Source organism: Lindgomyces ingoldianus (genome assembly GCF_010093535.1).
Source record: "Lindgomyces ingoldianus strain ATCC 200398 unplaced genomic scaffold BDR25scaffold_4, whole genome shotgun sequence".
In the NCBI taxonomy this organism is placed as follows: Eukaryota; Fungi; Ascomycota; class Dothideomycetes; order Pleosporales; family Lindgomycetaceae; genus Lindgomyces; species Lindgomyces ingoldianus.
The window spans coordinates 2008378-2023439 of NW_022985165.1; the positions used below are offsets into that span (position 1 = coordinate 2008378).

Sequence of the window (15062 nt, forward strand, 5' to 3'; positions counted from 1 at the left end):
TATTACCTTTAGCTGTTTTTATCTCTTTAAAGCTATAATAACTACTCTAGTTAATATCTAGCTTATTATAAAGCTTAACTTATTAAAGTTATACATGTCTTTATTCTAAATACTGTACTTAGCTTTTATGTTAGCTACTAGGTAAAACTAGCCCTAGATAACTTTTAGATTCTTATAAAGTACTTTTTTATAATTATACTTATAATTAAACTTTATTATAAACTTAGGGCAGTGCTTAACCTATATACTAGGCTAGTTTAAGCTAACCTAGCCTAAATTACGCTTTATAGGTAAAGAATTAGCTATATTAGCTATAGCTATAAGCCTAGAGAGAAATCTATGTGTAATAAGCTTAAGTATGTACTTAATAACTACTTTTTTTTTAAGCTTAGTTAGATTTTTTAATTTAGGCTAGCATTCTGCTTATAAAGGCTATCTAGCGCGTTAATTACTTAGTGTTATGTAAGAGACATTATAGATAGCTATAGTGTGTTATAAGAAGAGTTTTAAGTCTTATTTAAAAGCCTAAAAAGTAAGCTATATTTAACATTCTTTAGAGGATTTAATCTAGTGTTGTTGTTAAGGCATTATATAGATAAGTAGAGTTTAGTAGGGGCTTAGCAAAAGTGGCTGGCCAACCTGTTAGGTACGTTATTATTTTTAAGAGATTGTTTTCCTGCTTCTTATATAGCAGAAGGGATAAACTATAATTAGCCTACCTTTCTCCCTCTCCCTAATAGGTTTAGGGACGGACCGTACATCCTTACCAAACCTATCCTCATCATTCGACACCCCACTATTATCCGGGTCGCGCACCTAACGCACGTCCTCATTAGCACGTGACTAGTAAGTGGAAATCGTAACAGGTGGCCGACACAACCGTGAGGTGCGTTTAATAAGCTCTGAAATATCTAACAGCACATTGGTCATTACATTTGAAACACATCTCCACACGTAGGGAAGAAGCACTTCACAATATTAGTATCAGAGTATGTCGGCTGCCCTCCCTGCTTTGCAGTGCCGTGGGCTGACATACAATTGCAACTAAAGCTAATATTCGCTTGCATCCTCCGAATTGCTCATCTGCTGTAATATCTGTTCGTGGGGTAAGTTAAGGCTACGCAGTTAGACCCACGCCTGGCCACCCTTGATCATGTAGACTGTACCTAGAAGTACGTATAGTATCGAAATTTAGAACAGAAGATGCATGGATTGATGAGGCGAGGTTCCTTGGTGTTTGATATAACACGTAGTTGCAATGAATTTAATGAGAGGCATTCTATACGATTGTCTCGTCATAAAAATCGTGGAAGTTAAAAGTATACAGAGAAGAGAAGATAACACGCGCTAAATCCTAATCCAAATCGGTAGAACGCCGACTCTAACAGGAGGCCCAACAGAGTCATTCGCACCGAAGTGAGCGTTGAGGGTATATCGCAAATAAAGCACTAAAATAGCCGCGCATTATCCAAGCCGGGATGAAAAGAGAAAAGGGAGTAAACGTCGTCTTCGTGAGGTGGCGTACGTGACTACGCGTTAATGATTAGGTTCCGTTGCCCGGCATCCTCGGGGAAGCTGCCAAACACGAAACGATATAGGTCCCGCATCCATGAAAACTGTTCACTTCTTGCCATCCATTGCACTGCCCTGCCTATCTCGCTGGCAGTCAATCTCCGAAGCGGTGTGGTGTGCACGGTCCTCAAGGTCGGATCGGATAGAACAAGCTTCTTGTAATGTTCGAAGAGCTTGCTTTGCCAAGGTATTGTGCCGAAGCTATTCGAAGGGAGAGCTCTGACAAAGTCTGGAAGGGGTGTTTGGCGAGAGTAACCAGTATTTATGGCTGACTTAACAATTAGTCCCTTTAAGCGAATGAGGTTCGGGTCTTCGCGTCCCGCGGTTGCTGTTGACGATGTGTGCACGGATTGAGAAGCGTCTGAGTAAGTCGATAGACTAGATGCTGCGGAAGACCAGCGATCGTGGGTTCGAGTAGCTCCTGCTTCAGGCCCTAGAATCAGTATATTCGGAACATTAGGCTCCTCTGAAGGAGAGAACTCTTCGCGATCGTCGAAGATGGTGGTTGGAGTTTCGGGATGCATCACGAGCTGACGTCTCATAGAGATGGCAGAGTGATACGATTCGTTAAGGCTCGATGAGCGGCCTGACCGTTCGGAATAGGAACTTTGTGATTGCGACACAGAAGCGGGGGCAGGGAATGTGTACTGAGACGGCCGCGGAGTCCCACGCTCAGGTCTCACCTGAGTCCAGCCTTCTCGGAAGAGGTCGCAGAGTTCCCAGCAGGCCTGGATGGCTGACCCAAGCAACTCCTCGTCCGCGGGCTTACCGTCGCGGCTATTCTGGCGGATGCTGAACAACATCTCAGCAAGAGACCAGCAAGCATGAAGAAGAGCGTCTGTTTCTTCCGGCAAAGATGTTCGCTGCTTCATCAGGCGGTGGCACAGGGTCAAGTAGAAGTCTAGGGTCCGTTCCCGAAAGGCTTCCGGCAGTGCCCGATCGTGGGCGTTATAAAGGTGGTTGTTGAGTTCAAAGCTGACCCTCAAGACCGAATCAGCTGCTTCGTCGCCCCGTTGCCGAACCTCGAACAGGGCTTGGCAGAAATCCCGGCAAAGTTCCAGCGTGGGTTTGACCTGGCTGGCGTGATCCTCATTTCTACTTTCGTAGAGTTTTTGGCACAGCCGCCAACAGCTTCGCCAGGCATGCTCTTGAACGTCACCTCGTCCGCCAGAATAGTGAAACATGCGCTGGCGATGGTTTTGGCTGAGCTTTGCCAATGTATTGCACAACGTCCAGCATTCGCCTAGGGCGTCCCTTAGCGCAGCAACCTCTCGTTCCGCCTCGTTAATGTTCTGCAACGCTTCTCCCATGGTCTGCGCTCCCATAGTCTGCGTGGCCATTGTTTGGGTGCTCATTGAAATGGGTGGCGATCCATTCTGCTGTGACTGGGATGCTGCGCTGCCATCGTCTTGAAATGTTGAAGATGCGTCTGAGACGGTATTGTAGTCGTCTGTCTCGGCAATATCTGAGCCGCCTGCTAGTTAGAAGCGGGGAAATGCTAAATTGAGAAGGAACCCACCTGCTAGACTGAGGCTAACTCTGCTCCGTCTCTTACTGCCATCTTCGACTTCCTGCCGTGTCTGCGCGCGTGGCGTGGTTCGCTCCTCGGGCCCCGCTGGTGGGAGATCGGTATCAAGGGGATACGTGTACGCAGAGGTGGCAGAAGCGTGCTGCATCTGTTTAGCCATCACCGCTGCTTGAAATGGAAGATAGTGGCAGCGGACCTTTTCATCAGGTATCATATTTGCCTCTGGTGTCTGTGGCGACACTACTGCCGTGCTATCTGACCGCGTCTCGTTGGACCCGGCGGCCGAGACAGAGACGCGATTCTGTCAAAGATATCAGCGCCTACTTGGTGCAACTACAATTAATTTGACACTCACGAATGTTTTGAAGCTGGTGGGGGCATGGATGACCGACTGTGGCGCATCGTCGGAATCTGCCCGGGTGCGTGGAGGAATCGCTGTGTCTAGCTTGGACGGCTACGGCGCCGTTAGAGGGATGCCCCAAATCAAATATCTTGCGTGCGTACCTTGGCCTGGCTGTCCTGGCTCGCCTGACTGGCGGGGCTGGCGATGTCCTCCATGTCCGGCGACCGCATGTCGCTCATCTCGTCCTCGCTGACCTGATTGACCTGGGCATCGTCCTCGATCTGCAGGCAAGATTAGCCTCATCGCTTGTCGGCAGCTCTGGCTGCATCTACCTCAGTTGCGTTCGTCCCATTGCTATCGACTGGAGAGGGGTCGACGGTGGAAGGGTATGGGCTCGGAGGCGGGACCAGATGGTCGGACGTGGTTCCTGACGACCTACGGGTTTCCATTAGCGCTGCTGGCTTGGGAGGCCTACCTGCTGGGGGGTCTGGAGAGGGTCTGGAGGGGGAGCGCACCTATTTGAAAAGACGTGCGCAAAGTTGGCCGGCGAGCTTGGGGAGTCAGTGTATGGGCTGAACGCAGACTTCAGGGCCTGTGTTGGCGAGGGCATGAGCTGTGTCGCCGTTGCCATGCCGCCTTCAGGATCAGGTGCAATTGCGCAGCAGCGCCAGAGTTAACTGCGCCGCGTGCTGGAAAACACCGCGAGGGCGATCTGGAGATGTCCAACTTGAGCTGCCTGCGACTGGCAACCCTAGAAGGTTGAGGCCACAAGGCTGAGCGACGAGCTCCCCCGGATGGCGAATCAGGGTGGGAAGCGCGGCGAGAGGACGTTGGGTGCAGCGCGGCGACTAGAGAGGGGGCGGAAGGGGCTTTTGAAGCAGCACACTGGGTGACTGTGCTCGCCGTGTGTGGGGACAGCAGAGGATGCGGCGATATATTTTGTTTCAATTGCGCTCTGCCTCGCGTCGAGGAATCGAGTAATGAGGCCTGCGTTGGGTGCCGCGTTGGTGCTGGTGTAACTGTCCCTCCAGAGTTCCTCCACCTGCTCGCCCGGTCCAAGTGTCTCCTCCACGCACACTAACGCAGCCCCTGCGCGCCGTCCCTTGGCGACGAGACACCAATAGGCACTGCAGGCGACATCAAGCCTCAAGGATCTAAGCGCCGGTGGACTCCCTCGCTGTCCATCACCGTCCGAGCGCACTCGAGCATCTCAGTCGGACCCCCCTAGAGTCCCGCTGCGCTGGGCCGTTGCGATGTTTGGGAAAGCCACCGACAAACGGCGTGCGCTGCATTTCTCTAATGTTTCGATGTTCTATACAGTCGCTCGGCATCGTCAGGACATGATCCAAAATCTCCGGCTGCTGACAAACAGGCTGCCTCGCCTCAGCGCTGTCCTCCACCATCACACCAGGGTCCCTTTAGATTCGCCAATGTCTTCAGCCTGCCTTAGCCCAGGAGGCCTGGACGAACGGTGCACTGTTGTGCTTATGCTAACAAGTCCTTCACCGGCAGTTTTAGCACGAGAGCAGTGCTGCAGGCACTAATGCATGAACGCCCACACCTCACCACGACAAAAGACTCAATCATGTTCGACCTCACCGAATCTGCAGCCTTGCGGCACAGAAGAAATTCTCCCGTCTGACGGTTCGATTTCAAGTCCCAGGATCCAGTGACAACGTCTTTGCGTCGACGTGGCCGACCCGCGCCAAATGGAATGGAAGTGTGACGGCTGACTGGAACCGACACCGCCAACCTAATCGCGGAAGGATTTGTCCCTAAAATTCACTGATCTCCGAAGACCACACCCACTTGGTTCCTGTTTCGTCGACTAAACACCTTCCAGAAAGTAAATCGGGGGCCTGATTAGCAAGTGGCTTCCCCCGTTGTTACACCCCATCACCAGAGACAACTCTCTTGCTCGTGCTGTATTCATTCCAATGTCTTGCTTCCTTTCCTCGAACATTCCCCCCTCACCGCTACTGTCAATCCTTTGGACAGGAGAAGCGAATCTTTGCTTATCATTTTACTCTGCCGCCGCCGCGCATAATTACCCGCGTTTGAGGCGTTCTAAATGAGGAAGCTAGGCGCCATCGAGGAACAAAACATCTTGGAAGACTTGTATCTCTGCACTCTCAGGTGATGGGCCGGTTGCAGCACCGGCCCAGGCATCAAAATCTGGACTTATGAGCGTACGGAATGTTGGGAGCGGGACTTATCCTCCTTGCGGGGTCGCGGCTCGCCTTTTCCTCTTGCCATCCAACTTCCACCCTGTCTCCTTCCCTCCCCAAACTTTCCTTAGATACATCCTTCGCGATTGGTAGAATTCTAGAACCTCGGACCAACAAGACCCAACTCGGCTGTGGAATTGACATGTCAAAGTGTCAGCCAGGTCCCTCGCTGCTGCCACGTTCTTTGCTAGGCTTAACACTTAGCCTCGAATACCAGCTACTAAGGCACTAATGACTTAAAGGGCAATGGGCGCTTACTACCCCCATATCTATGGTAAACCCTTGCATAACCAACACCTCTAAGAGGCTTCGCTACGAAAAGTATAGAAGGTATTCCCACGAAAGTTTATCGTGATGATACCTATTCATATACAGCTAGAGTGTTGAGATACCCCTACTTTCCGCTTTACGCGATACCGTATGAACAGAGACGGCAGAGTAACAGTAGCCCTCTTCAGCTTAGACCGCGCATCTTCGATTTGGACCTCCGAACCTGAGGTCAGGCATCCCACCTCTCGTAGATATCGACTTACCAAATGCGGGGGAGTCTTGTGGCTCTCCTTCACCTGAGGATGGCCCGCTCTGCGAGAAACGCCTAGGATGTCGTGAGTGAGTATATCTCTGGAGAGATCAGAGAGCGGGAAGCGAACTTCGATGCCTTACCGAAAATGCAAGCTAAGATGCGGCACCGATGTCTTAATTTAGGTATAAAAGGGTTATGGCAGTATATAGCATGGCTTCGTCTTACTGAGCTCTTGCTTGGCTAATAATCCACTAAACAGTGTCCCAGTCTAGTACAGCAGAGCCGAGCCTGGAAGAAGCATCTTGTCTGCCTGGTCCCAAAATCTCGGCGACATACTACTGCCCAGCTGCGGCGTTGGGAATCGCCTAAGTTAGGCTTAAGAAAAGGTTTGATGATCCAACATCGAGATGTATATTGGGACAGGTCACAGTGTATCAAAACCCAGTAATGCACTAGAATCAGCCTCGCATAAGCGGAGGTTGTGGTGAAGTGTCTTGTTAACAGCAATTTTCTTAGTACGCTTACTATCCTCCATCAGTTCTTCATGCACTTACACTACCTCACGTTAAACTGATGCTAGACATACGCCTTTCAAATGGGAACTGCTGACATCCAGAAAGACTAGCCATACCCCTCTGTGGTTACCAAGAACAAGTGAGCCGGTCAAAATCCTCTCAAGAACCATTTCCGATGTCACTAACGCTTCTTTGAAGAAGTAATAGTATAGCCAGACACCCCTCTCTACTGTCATACGCCAACACAGACACGCCTTCCGGCACACCAAGGCATTTGTAACTAACATCCTCCAACATACCGTATTCGCATATTGCTAGATCTACAGCATTAGGTCGAACAATTCACTCAAGCGTAGATGGAATCCACCTGGTTCTCAAGGGCAAGCCTGAGAAGCGCTTTCGGCCCCTCTTACGAAAGCTATTTCTGCCTTGGCTTTATTAATTAAGGGACTACTCCCCCAACACAATATGGGGTTATAAAATGCCCTAATCAAGGGCGTTGTTCAATATTGTCTTTCGCTTAGTGGCTCTATAACTATTGAAATGCATTGCCGTATCTTCAAAACATATCGAAGCGGATTCTACCTCGTGCCTTGATCCTGCTTAACCTATCTAAATCAACAGAGTATGAATATATCCCCAACCACCTGGCCTCTCTTTTTCCTCTTCGGCCTCAATGGTAACGCAGAAGCAGGTTACGCCAGAGGAAGGTCACCAGCCAGTGCTTTTTCGATGTTCAATTTCTACGTATTTGACTCTAAGGCCAATGCCCCGAGCTTTCTTTCTTATAAGGCCCTTCTATAAACTCGATTTCTGACTATTTGTCAAAGTAGAGTAGTCAAAGTGATCTCACAATTGCAGCCAATGAGAGAGCCCGAGCTGCAGAATGGACCCCCAGATCTCAAGTATTTCAATCTCAACCTCACCTGCACGCCTCCCCACTCTCATCACGATCTGACATCACGGAGATGCAAGCACGGAACACTTTCGGTAAGCTTTCTTGAATTACTTGTTCCTCTCGTTTCTCTCTCTGAAGCAATCTAAAATTTTCGCTCAAAGTTTTCCTTCCCTAGCCATGCTGTGCAGTCTCGATTCTCATTGTGGCGTCTAAGAGGCACTTTAAGAAACTCTTGGCCCTGCAGAACACGTCTAAGATGCGTTTTGAAATGTTACACGCACTGGAGCGTGGACGTTTTCCTCGGGTCTTCTGGCGGGGCGGCTCGAGAACAGATCCAATCTTGTGTCACGAGGCTAGCCTAGGCTGCGAGCTGAAGTCCGCGATCTCAGGAGCGACGCCTCGCTTCTTCTTCACCTCCTTCGGTTTCTGCCTTGTGCCGTCTGAGGAGCTTCGAGCAGCTGAATCGAAATTTTCGCCCGCGCCAATCCTGCTTCCACGATGCCGCTTGTGCGCCCACATCCACAACCGGCAACGACCGCTTCACCCACCTCTTCTATATCCAAAACCCAAGTACCCCCATTCGCATCATGCAAATTCCCCGAGTTCACAGATGAAAAGTCACAATGGTACCAGATCACCAGCCCGCATCACTACACCAATTTCGACATCTGTGCAGATTGTTACAACACGTCGCTGCAGCCCACTAATTATGCTCGTTTTATATCCCCTGCGCCTCCTAAACCAGAGGGGATGAGCACCCGCTGCGACTTCTCTGATCTCTGGGTCCGCATAGCGTGGGCATGGCTCTTTACCCATAATTACCTTGACCTCACACTGCTCGGCACTATTGCAGAGATAGAAGATCCAGAGGGCTCGTGTCCGAACTTAGACAGGCAGAACGAGGATGTTCAGAGAGGCGGCAAGTCCAGTGCCACACGGACGTGGTATTCCCTGCAAGACACGTTAACTGGAAACCCGATCGAAGACCTCACGGTTTGCTCCCACTGTATTCGCCACATCAACACGATCACCCCCAATCTTCAAGGCATATTTTTGCCTGCAGCCAGCGGTCAGCGGCTCCTCGGGACATGCGATCTAATGGTACCATCTCACGACCGGACCCTCGCGTACCTCGACCAAATCCTCGAAGTCGCTGAGAAGACCCTGACATCCGGATACAGAGACATCCAGCCCCTAACCGCCTACATCAAACTCTGGGCACCGGTCCCTCCCTGCCCGAAGGACAAAAAGATCCCCGGTCAAAAATGCTACAATATACCATCCCGCGTCCCAGAATTTACCATCTGCGAAGAGTGCCACATCACGCACATCCGGCCCCTCCTAACCCGCACACCTTCCCATCTCTTTCTTACACAACTCTCCTCCATGCCTTCTGTTCCCCTGGTAGGATTTACATGCCAACTATACTCACCGCGACTACAGCAGTATTTCAGCGACGCGTTGTCCACAAACGATCTCGCAACTCTCCGGCAAAAGCTACAGCAGCGGGACGCCAAATTCAGGGAACTTAAGCAGAAGATTGAGTTGTTGAGGATGCAGTATGAGCAGCAGAAAATGCAGGCCAAGTTTCATATGGAGATGATGGTGATTAATCAGCAGAGTGCTATGAGCCAGAGCCTTGCGAGTCAGATTGCGAGTATGGGGCATTCGACGTATTATTCGCCGTCGGTGATCGTAAGCGCACTATTTTCCTTCGTCTTTTAATTGCCCTAGGATCTTCCCCCTCACCCCCCGCTCCCTATCCTTTTGCATCCTAAGATACCATAGAATTATGCCTGTCCAGTTCGCAAACATAATTGCCGAATTCAACCTATTCTACCTCGTCCCATCCCATCCCGTCCGCTATTATTTCATCCCATTGCTAACCGCCGTTTCCGCCTCTTCTAGCCCGATTTCCGTGCCTCAGACGCGCAGATGAACCAAGCGGGACAAGCAGAGATGCAAGCAAATATGACGATGACGAATATGCAAATGGTAGAGAAGGAGTGGGCAGATTTCTGGGAATGAGAGTTTATCTGTCTGCGTGTAAAAGTATGCGCGAGATTATGGGAAGGAGTGGGAGAGTTCGGGGTGGCGGTTGGGAAGTAGGTAGAGATTGGGAGTCTGAGCTAGGGTATGGATGTGGGGACGGGGTCGAAGCAGGCCGATCCTAGCTGTTCAATTTGTCGTGGATTTGGCTACACTGAGCGACAAGTCACAGAAAATGTGCCTTATACATGTTCTCAGTGCGGCGGGCATGGACGTGTGGCGGTGCCTAATAGTCGTACGGGTCGTACAACTTCTTGTCTTTATTGTGATGGATCAGGAACGCGCCTGCATTTAAGAACATTTATAAGAAAGTCACCCTGCGACTGCCTACGTTAATAGGGAGACAGGAAAGGTTGCTATAGTATTATCATTGCTTTTAATCTGTCTAGAGTCTCTTTTTATTACATTATATATCTAATTTAGTCTGTTTGTTTCTGCGTGCGTTTGCTAGGTTTCTGTTAGTGTTATTTTAAGTATGCGTAATGTAGTTTAACGTACTTCATGGGCGAGTTGCTTACACACCTAAGTTGCTTACTTTTGCTAAGACCCTACACTACTTTTTTTACACTAACGTACTTCATAGGCGAGTTGCTTACACACCTAAGTTGCTTACTTTTGCTAAGACTCTACTACACTACTTTTTTTACACTAATGCATTTCTAACAACACTACTTAAACATGTTAAAGAAATATTAAATATAGCTTACACTTTAAGCTTTTAAATAAAATATAACACTTTTTAACTAACACACTGTAGCTATTTATAAAGTCCCTTAAAAAATAATAAGTAACTAATATACTAAATAACCTTTTTAAGCTAATTATATAGCTAACTTATAAAAGCTAAATAATAATAAAAAGTAAGTAATTATTTAGCATATACTTAAGCTAAATATGTAAAGATTTTCTCTCTAGCTAGCAGCTATAGCTAATATAGCTAATTCTTTACACACTAAGTGTAATATAGGCTATATTAGCATAAACTAGCTTAATATATTTATTAAGTGTTACTTAAAGCTTAAAGTAAAGTTTAAGTATAAGTATAACTATAAAAAAGCTTTTTATAAAAATTTTATAGTAATTTAAAGCTAGTTTAACTTTATAAAAAATATTAAAGCTAAGTATAGTATCTAAAATAATAACATATATAATGTTAATAAAATAAGGTTTATAATAAGCTAAATATCTACTAAAGTAGTTATTATAAGTTTAAAGAGATAAAAATAGCTATAAGCAGTCTAGCTAGGTAACTAGAAGTAGATAATAGCTATTTAAAGCATTAATACTAAAAAGTAAGCTATTTTACTTTTTATTATTTTTTAAAGTAGTAACTACTTTTTAAACTAGTATAAAAAAGAAAATCTACTTTAAAATTAAGTTATTATAATCTTTAAGTATAGCTAGACTACTAATTAGCTTAGTCTAGACTAGTTAAAGCACTTTAATATATATATAAAAAAGTGTACTATTAGCAGCTACTGTCTACTAGTTATTAATAGCTATAAAAGCTATAACTTACTTTATTTTTAGTAATACTATAAAGATAATAAAATTATTACTATTTATATACTTTTTTACTTATTATACTTTTTATAGTTACTTAATGTAGGTTATTTTACTTTTTTAAAAAAAGTATATAAGCACTAACCTAAAAACTTTATACATAACTAAATTACTTATATTATAAAAATAAAGTTTTTACTATGCTTTAAAGTAGCTTATAATACTATAATTACTTTTAGTAATATTTAAAAAAAGTTTTAAAGCACTAAATTAGTTTTTTTTAACTTATAATAAGTTATAATAAGCTTTAATATAAAGTTATGCACTTTATTACTACTACTACTTATATATAATAAGCTTTAGTAGTTATAAACTCTAAGTAATACCTTAGAACTTAAGTTATAATTAATGCTTATAAAGATAAAAATTTAGAAGTATATAAATAGTTTACTAACTTTTATAGTTAAGGTGTTTAAAAAGGTCTTAAAAAGAGTAGTAATAATTATATATAAGCTAGTATTAGTATAATAAGAAATTACTAAGCTTTAAGCAGCTAATAAGGCTGCTACATAACATAAATTATATAAAAGAAAGTAGATTAAAGTAAAAAAAACTTTAATAATTTAAAAAAGCTTATGCTTAACAGCTCTAAAGAAGTTTAAGGCGCACAGTAATAAAAAAAAGGTAAAAAAGTAGGTGCAAGCTAAAGTAAGTAAGCTATTCTAAAGGCGCTACAGACAGTGCAATTAGACTAGGCATAATGCGCAAATGTGTAAGTAAGAAGCAGAAGTAGTATCTAAATAATATTCTAGGCTGTACTGTACTATATAGTGCTAGAGCAGGTTGTTATAGGCTATAATAGAGTTTGTTAGGGTGGGGTCTTGGCAAAAGTAAGCGACTCAGGTGTGTGAGCAACTCGCCCATGAAGTATGTTAATGCATTTCTAATAACACTACTTAGACGTGTTAAAGGAACATTAGATGCAGCTTACACTCTAAGCTTTTAAATAAAACATAATACTTTTTAAGTAACGCGCTGCAGCTATCTATAAAGTCTTTTAAAAAATAATAAGTAACTAACACACTAGACAACTTTTTTAAGCTAATTATATAGCTAACTTACAAAAGCTAGATAATAATAAAAAGTAAGTAATTATTTAGCACATACTTAAGCTAGATGTGTAAGGATTTCCCCCCTAGCTAGTAGCTGTAGCTAATATAGCTAATTCTTTACACACTAAGTATAATATAGGCTATGTTAGCATAAACTAGCTTAATATATTTATTAAGTGTTACTTAAAGCTTAAAGTAAAGTTTAAGTGTAAGTATAACTATAAAAAAGCTTTTTATAAAAATTTTATAGTAATTTAAAGCTAGTTTAACTTTATAAAAAATATTAAAGCTAAGTATAGCATCTAAAATAATAACACATATAACTTTAATAAAATAGAGTTTATAATAAGCTAGATATCTACTAAAGCAGTTATTATAAGTTTAGAGAGATAAAAATAGCTAAAAGTAGTTTAGCTAGGTAACTAGGAGTAGATAATAGCTATCTAAAGCATTAATACTAAAAGGTAGGCTATTCTGCTTTTTATTATTTTTTAAAGTAGCAACTACTTTTTAAGCTAGTATAAAAAAGAAAATCTACTTTAGAATTAAGTTATTATAATCTTTAAGTGTAGCTAGACTACTAATTAGCTTAGTCTAGACTAGTTAAAGCACTTTAATGTGCATATAAAGAAGTGTACTATTAGCAGCTACTATCTGCTAGTTATTAACAGCTATAAAAGCTATAACTTACTTTATTTCTAGTAATACTATAAAGATAATAAGATTATTACTATTTATATAGTTTTTTACTTATTACGCTTTTTATAGTTACTTAATGTAAGTTGTTTTACTTTTTTAAAGAAGGTATATAAGCGCTAAGCTAAAAACCTTATACATAACTAGATTATTTATATTATAAAAATAAAGTTTCTACTATGCTTTAAAGTAGCTTATAATGCTATAATTACTTTTAGTAATATTTAAAAAGAGTTTTAAGGCGCTAAATTAGTTCTTTTTAACCTATAATAAGTTATAATAGGCCTTAATGTAAAGTTATGCACTCTATTACTATTACTACTTATATATAATAAGCTCTAATAGTTATAAACCCTAAGTAAGACCTTAGACCTTAGGTTATAATTAATGCTTATAAAAATAAAAATTTAAAAGCATATAAATAGTTTACTAACTTTTATAGTTAAAGTGTTTAAAAAGGTCTTAAAGAGGGCAGCAATAATTACATATAAGCTAGTGTTAGTGTAATAGGAAATTACTAAGCTTTAAGCAGCTAATAAGGCTGCTACATAACATAAATTATATAAAAAAAAGTAGATTAAAGCAGAAAGAACCTTAATAATTTAGAAAAGCCTACGCTTAACAGCTCTAAAAGAGTTTAAGGCGCGTAGTAATAGGAAGAAGGTAAAGAAGCAGGTGTAAGCTAAAGTAGGTAAGCTGTCCTAAAGGCGCTACAGATAGTGTAATTAGACTAGGCATAACACATAAATGTGTAAGCAAGAAGCAAAAGTAGTATCTAAATAATATTCTAGGCTGTACTGTACTATATAGTGCCAGAGCGGGTTGTTATAGGCTATAATAGAGTTTATTAGGGTGGGGTCTTGGCAAAGTGAGCGACTCGGGTGTGTGAGCAACTCGCCCATGAAGTACGTTATATGTTTTATATATTTTATATATTTTATAACGTACTTCACAGGCAAGTTGCTTACACACCTAAGTTACTTACTTTTACTAAGACTCTACTAAACTACTCTTTCTATACTAATGCATTCTCTATAACACTACTTAGACGCGCTAAAAAAATGTTAGATACAGCTTACACTTTAAGCTTTTAAATAAGACATAAACTCTTAAAGAAACATACTACAGCTATATATAAAGCTTTATAAAAGATAATAAATAACTATAGCGCTAGATAACCTTTACAAGCTAATTCTATAGCTAAATTATAAAGGCTAGGTAATAAAAAGAAGTATGTAATTATTAAGACTATACTTAAGCTATATGCGCAAGGAATTTCCTTTTAAATAGCATTTATAGCTAATATAGCTAATTCTTTACACGCTAAGCATAATCTAGGCTATATTTACATAAACTAGCCTAGTATATTTATAAAGTGTTATTTAAAGCTTAAAGTAATGTTTAAGTGTAAGTACAACTATAAAAAAGCTTTTTATAAGAGTTCTAAAGTAATTTAAAGCAAGTTTAGCTTTATAAAGAATATTAAAGCTAAGTATAGCATCTAGAATAATAACATATACAACTTTAGTAAAATAAAGTTTATAATTAGCTAAATATTTTTTAACTATACTTACACTTAAAACTTTACTTTAAGCTTTAAATAACACTTTATAAACATACTAGGCTAGTTTATGCAAATATAGCCTAGATTACACTTAGTGCGCAAAGAATTAGCTATATTAGCTATAAATGTAATCTAAGGGGAAATTCCTTGCGCATATAGCTTAAGTATAGTCTTAATAATTACCTGCTTCTTTTTATTACCTAGCTTTTATAATTTAGCTGTAGAATTAGCTTATAAAGGTTGTCTAGCGCTAACGTACTTCATAGGCGAGTTGCTCACACACCTGAGTCGCTTACTTTTGCCAAGACCCCACTAAACCACCCTTTCTACACTAATGCATTCCCTACAACACTACTTAGACGCGCTAAAAGAATGTTAGATACAGCTTACACTCTAAGCTTTTAAATAAAACATAAAACTCTTAAAGAAATGTGCTGTAGCTATATGTAAAGTCTTATAAAAGATAATAAATAACTACAGCACTAGACAACCTTTATAAGCTAATTCTACAGCTAAATTATAAAGGCTAGG

The 15062-nt window shown here is 42.2% G+C and overlaps 2 protein-coding genes across 2 annotated transcripts; one reads left to right on the plus strand and one right to left on the minus strand.

Moving 5' to 3' along the window:
• Positions 1–1255: 1255 nt before the first annotated feature.
• Positions 1256–4445, minus strand: BDR25DRAFT_331654 (uncharacterized protein). Its single transcript, XM_033692660.1, has 7 exons — positions 3959–4445; positions 3776–3878; positions 3605–3724; positions 3456–3554; positions 3297–3401; positions 3092–3242; positions 1256–3037 (listed from the first exon to the last, which is right to left on the minus strand). The coding sequence occupies exons 1-7, from the start codon at positions 4072–4074 to the stop codon at positions 1530–1532; spliced, it is 2202 nt and encodes a 733-aa protein (XP_033552915.1). The 5' UTR covers positions 4075–4445; the 3' UTR covers positions 1256–1529.
• A 3587-nt stretch (positions 4446–8032) lies between these two features.
• On the plus strand, positions 8033–10014 carry BDR25DRAFT_300874 (uncharacterized protein). Its single transcript, XM_033689458.1, has 2 exons — positions 8033–9302; positions 9516–10014. The coding sequence occupies exons 1-2, from the start codon at positions 8106–8108 to the stop codon at positions 9633–9635; spliced, it is 1317 nt and encodes a 438-aa protein (XP_033552916.1). The 5' UTR covers positions 8033–8105; the 3' UTR covers positions 9636–10014.
• Positions 10015–15062: the final 5048 nt, after the last annotated feature.

Excerpts from the sequence above, each read along its gene's own strand:
- BDR25DRAFT_331654 (XM_033692660.1), bottom strand. The coding sequence starts at position 4,074 with ATGGCAACGGCGACACAGCTCATGCCCTCGCCAACACAGGCCCTGAAG. Across the intron at positions 3,879-3,958 it reads GCGCACGTCTTTTCAAATAG|GTCGTCAGGAACCACGTCCG; the intron begins GTGCGCTCCCCC and ends GGAAACCCGTAG. Across the intron at positions 3,038-3,091 it reads AGTTAGCCTCAGTCTAGCAG|ATATTGCCGAGACAGACGAC; the intron begins GTGGGTTCCTTC and ends CAGGCGGCTCAG.
- BDR25DRAFT_300874 (XM_033689458.1), top strand. The coding sequence starts at position 8,106 with ATGCCGCTTGTGCGCCCACATCCACAACCGGCAACGACCGCTTCACCC. Across the intron at positions 9,303-9,515 it reads ATTATTCGCCGTCGGTGATC|CCCGATTTCCGTGCCTCAGA; the intron begins GTAAGCGCACTA and ends CGCCTCTTCTAG.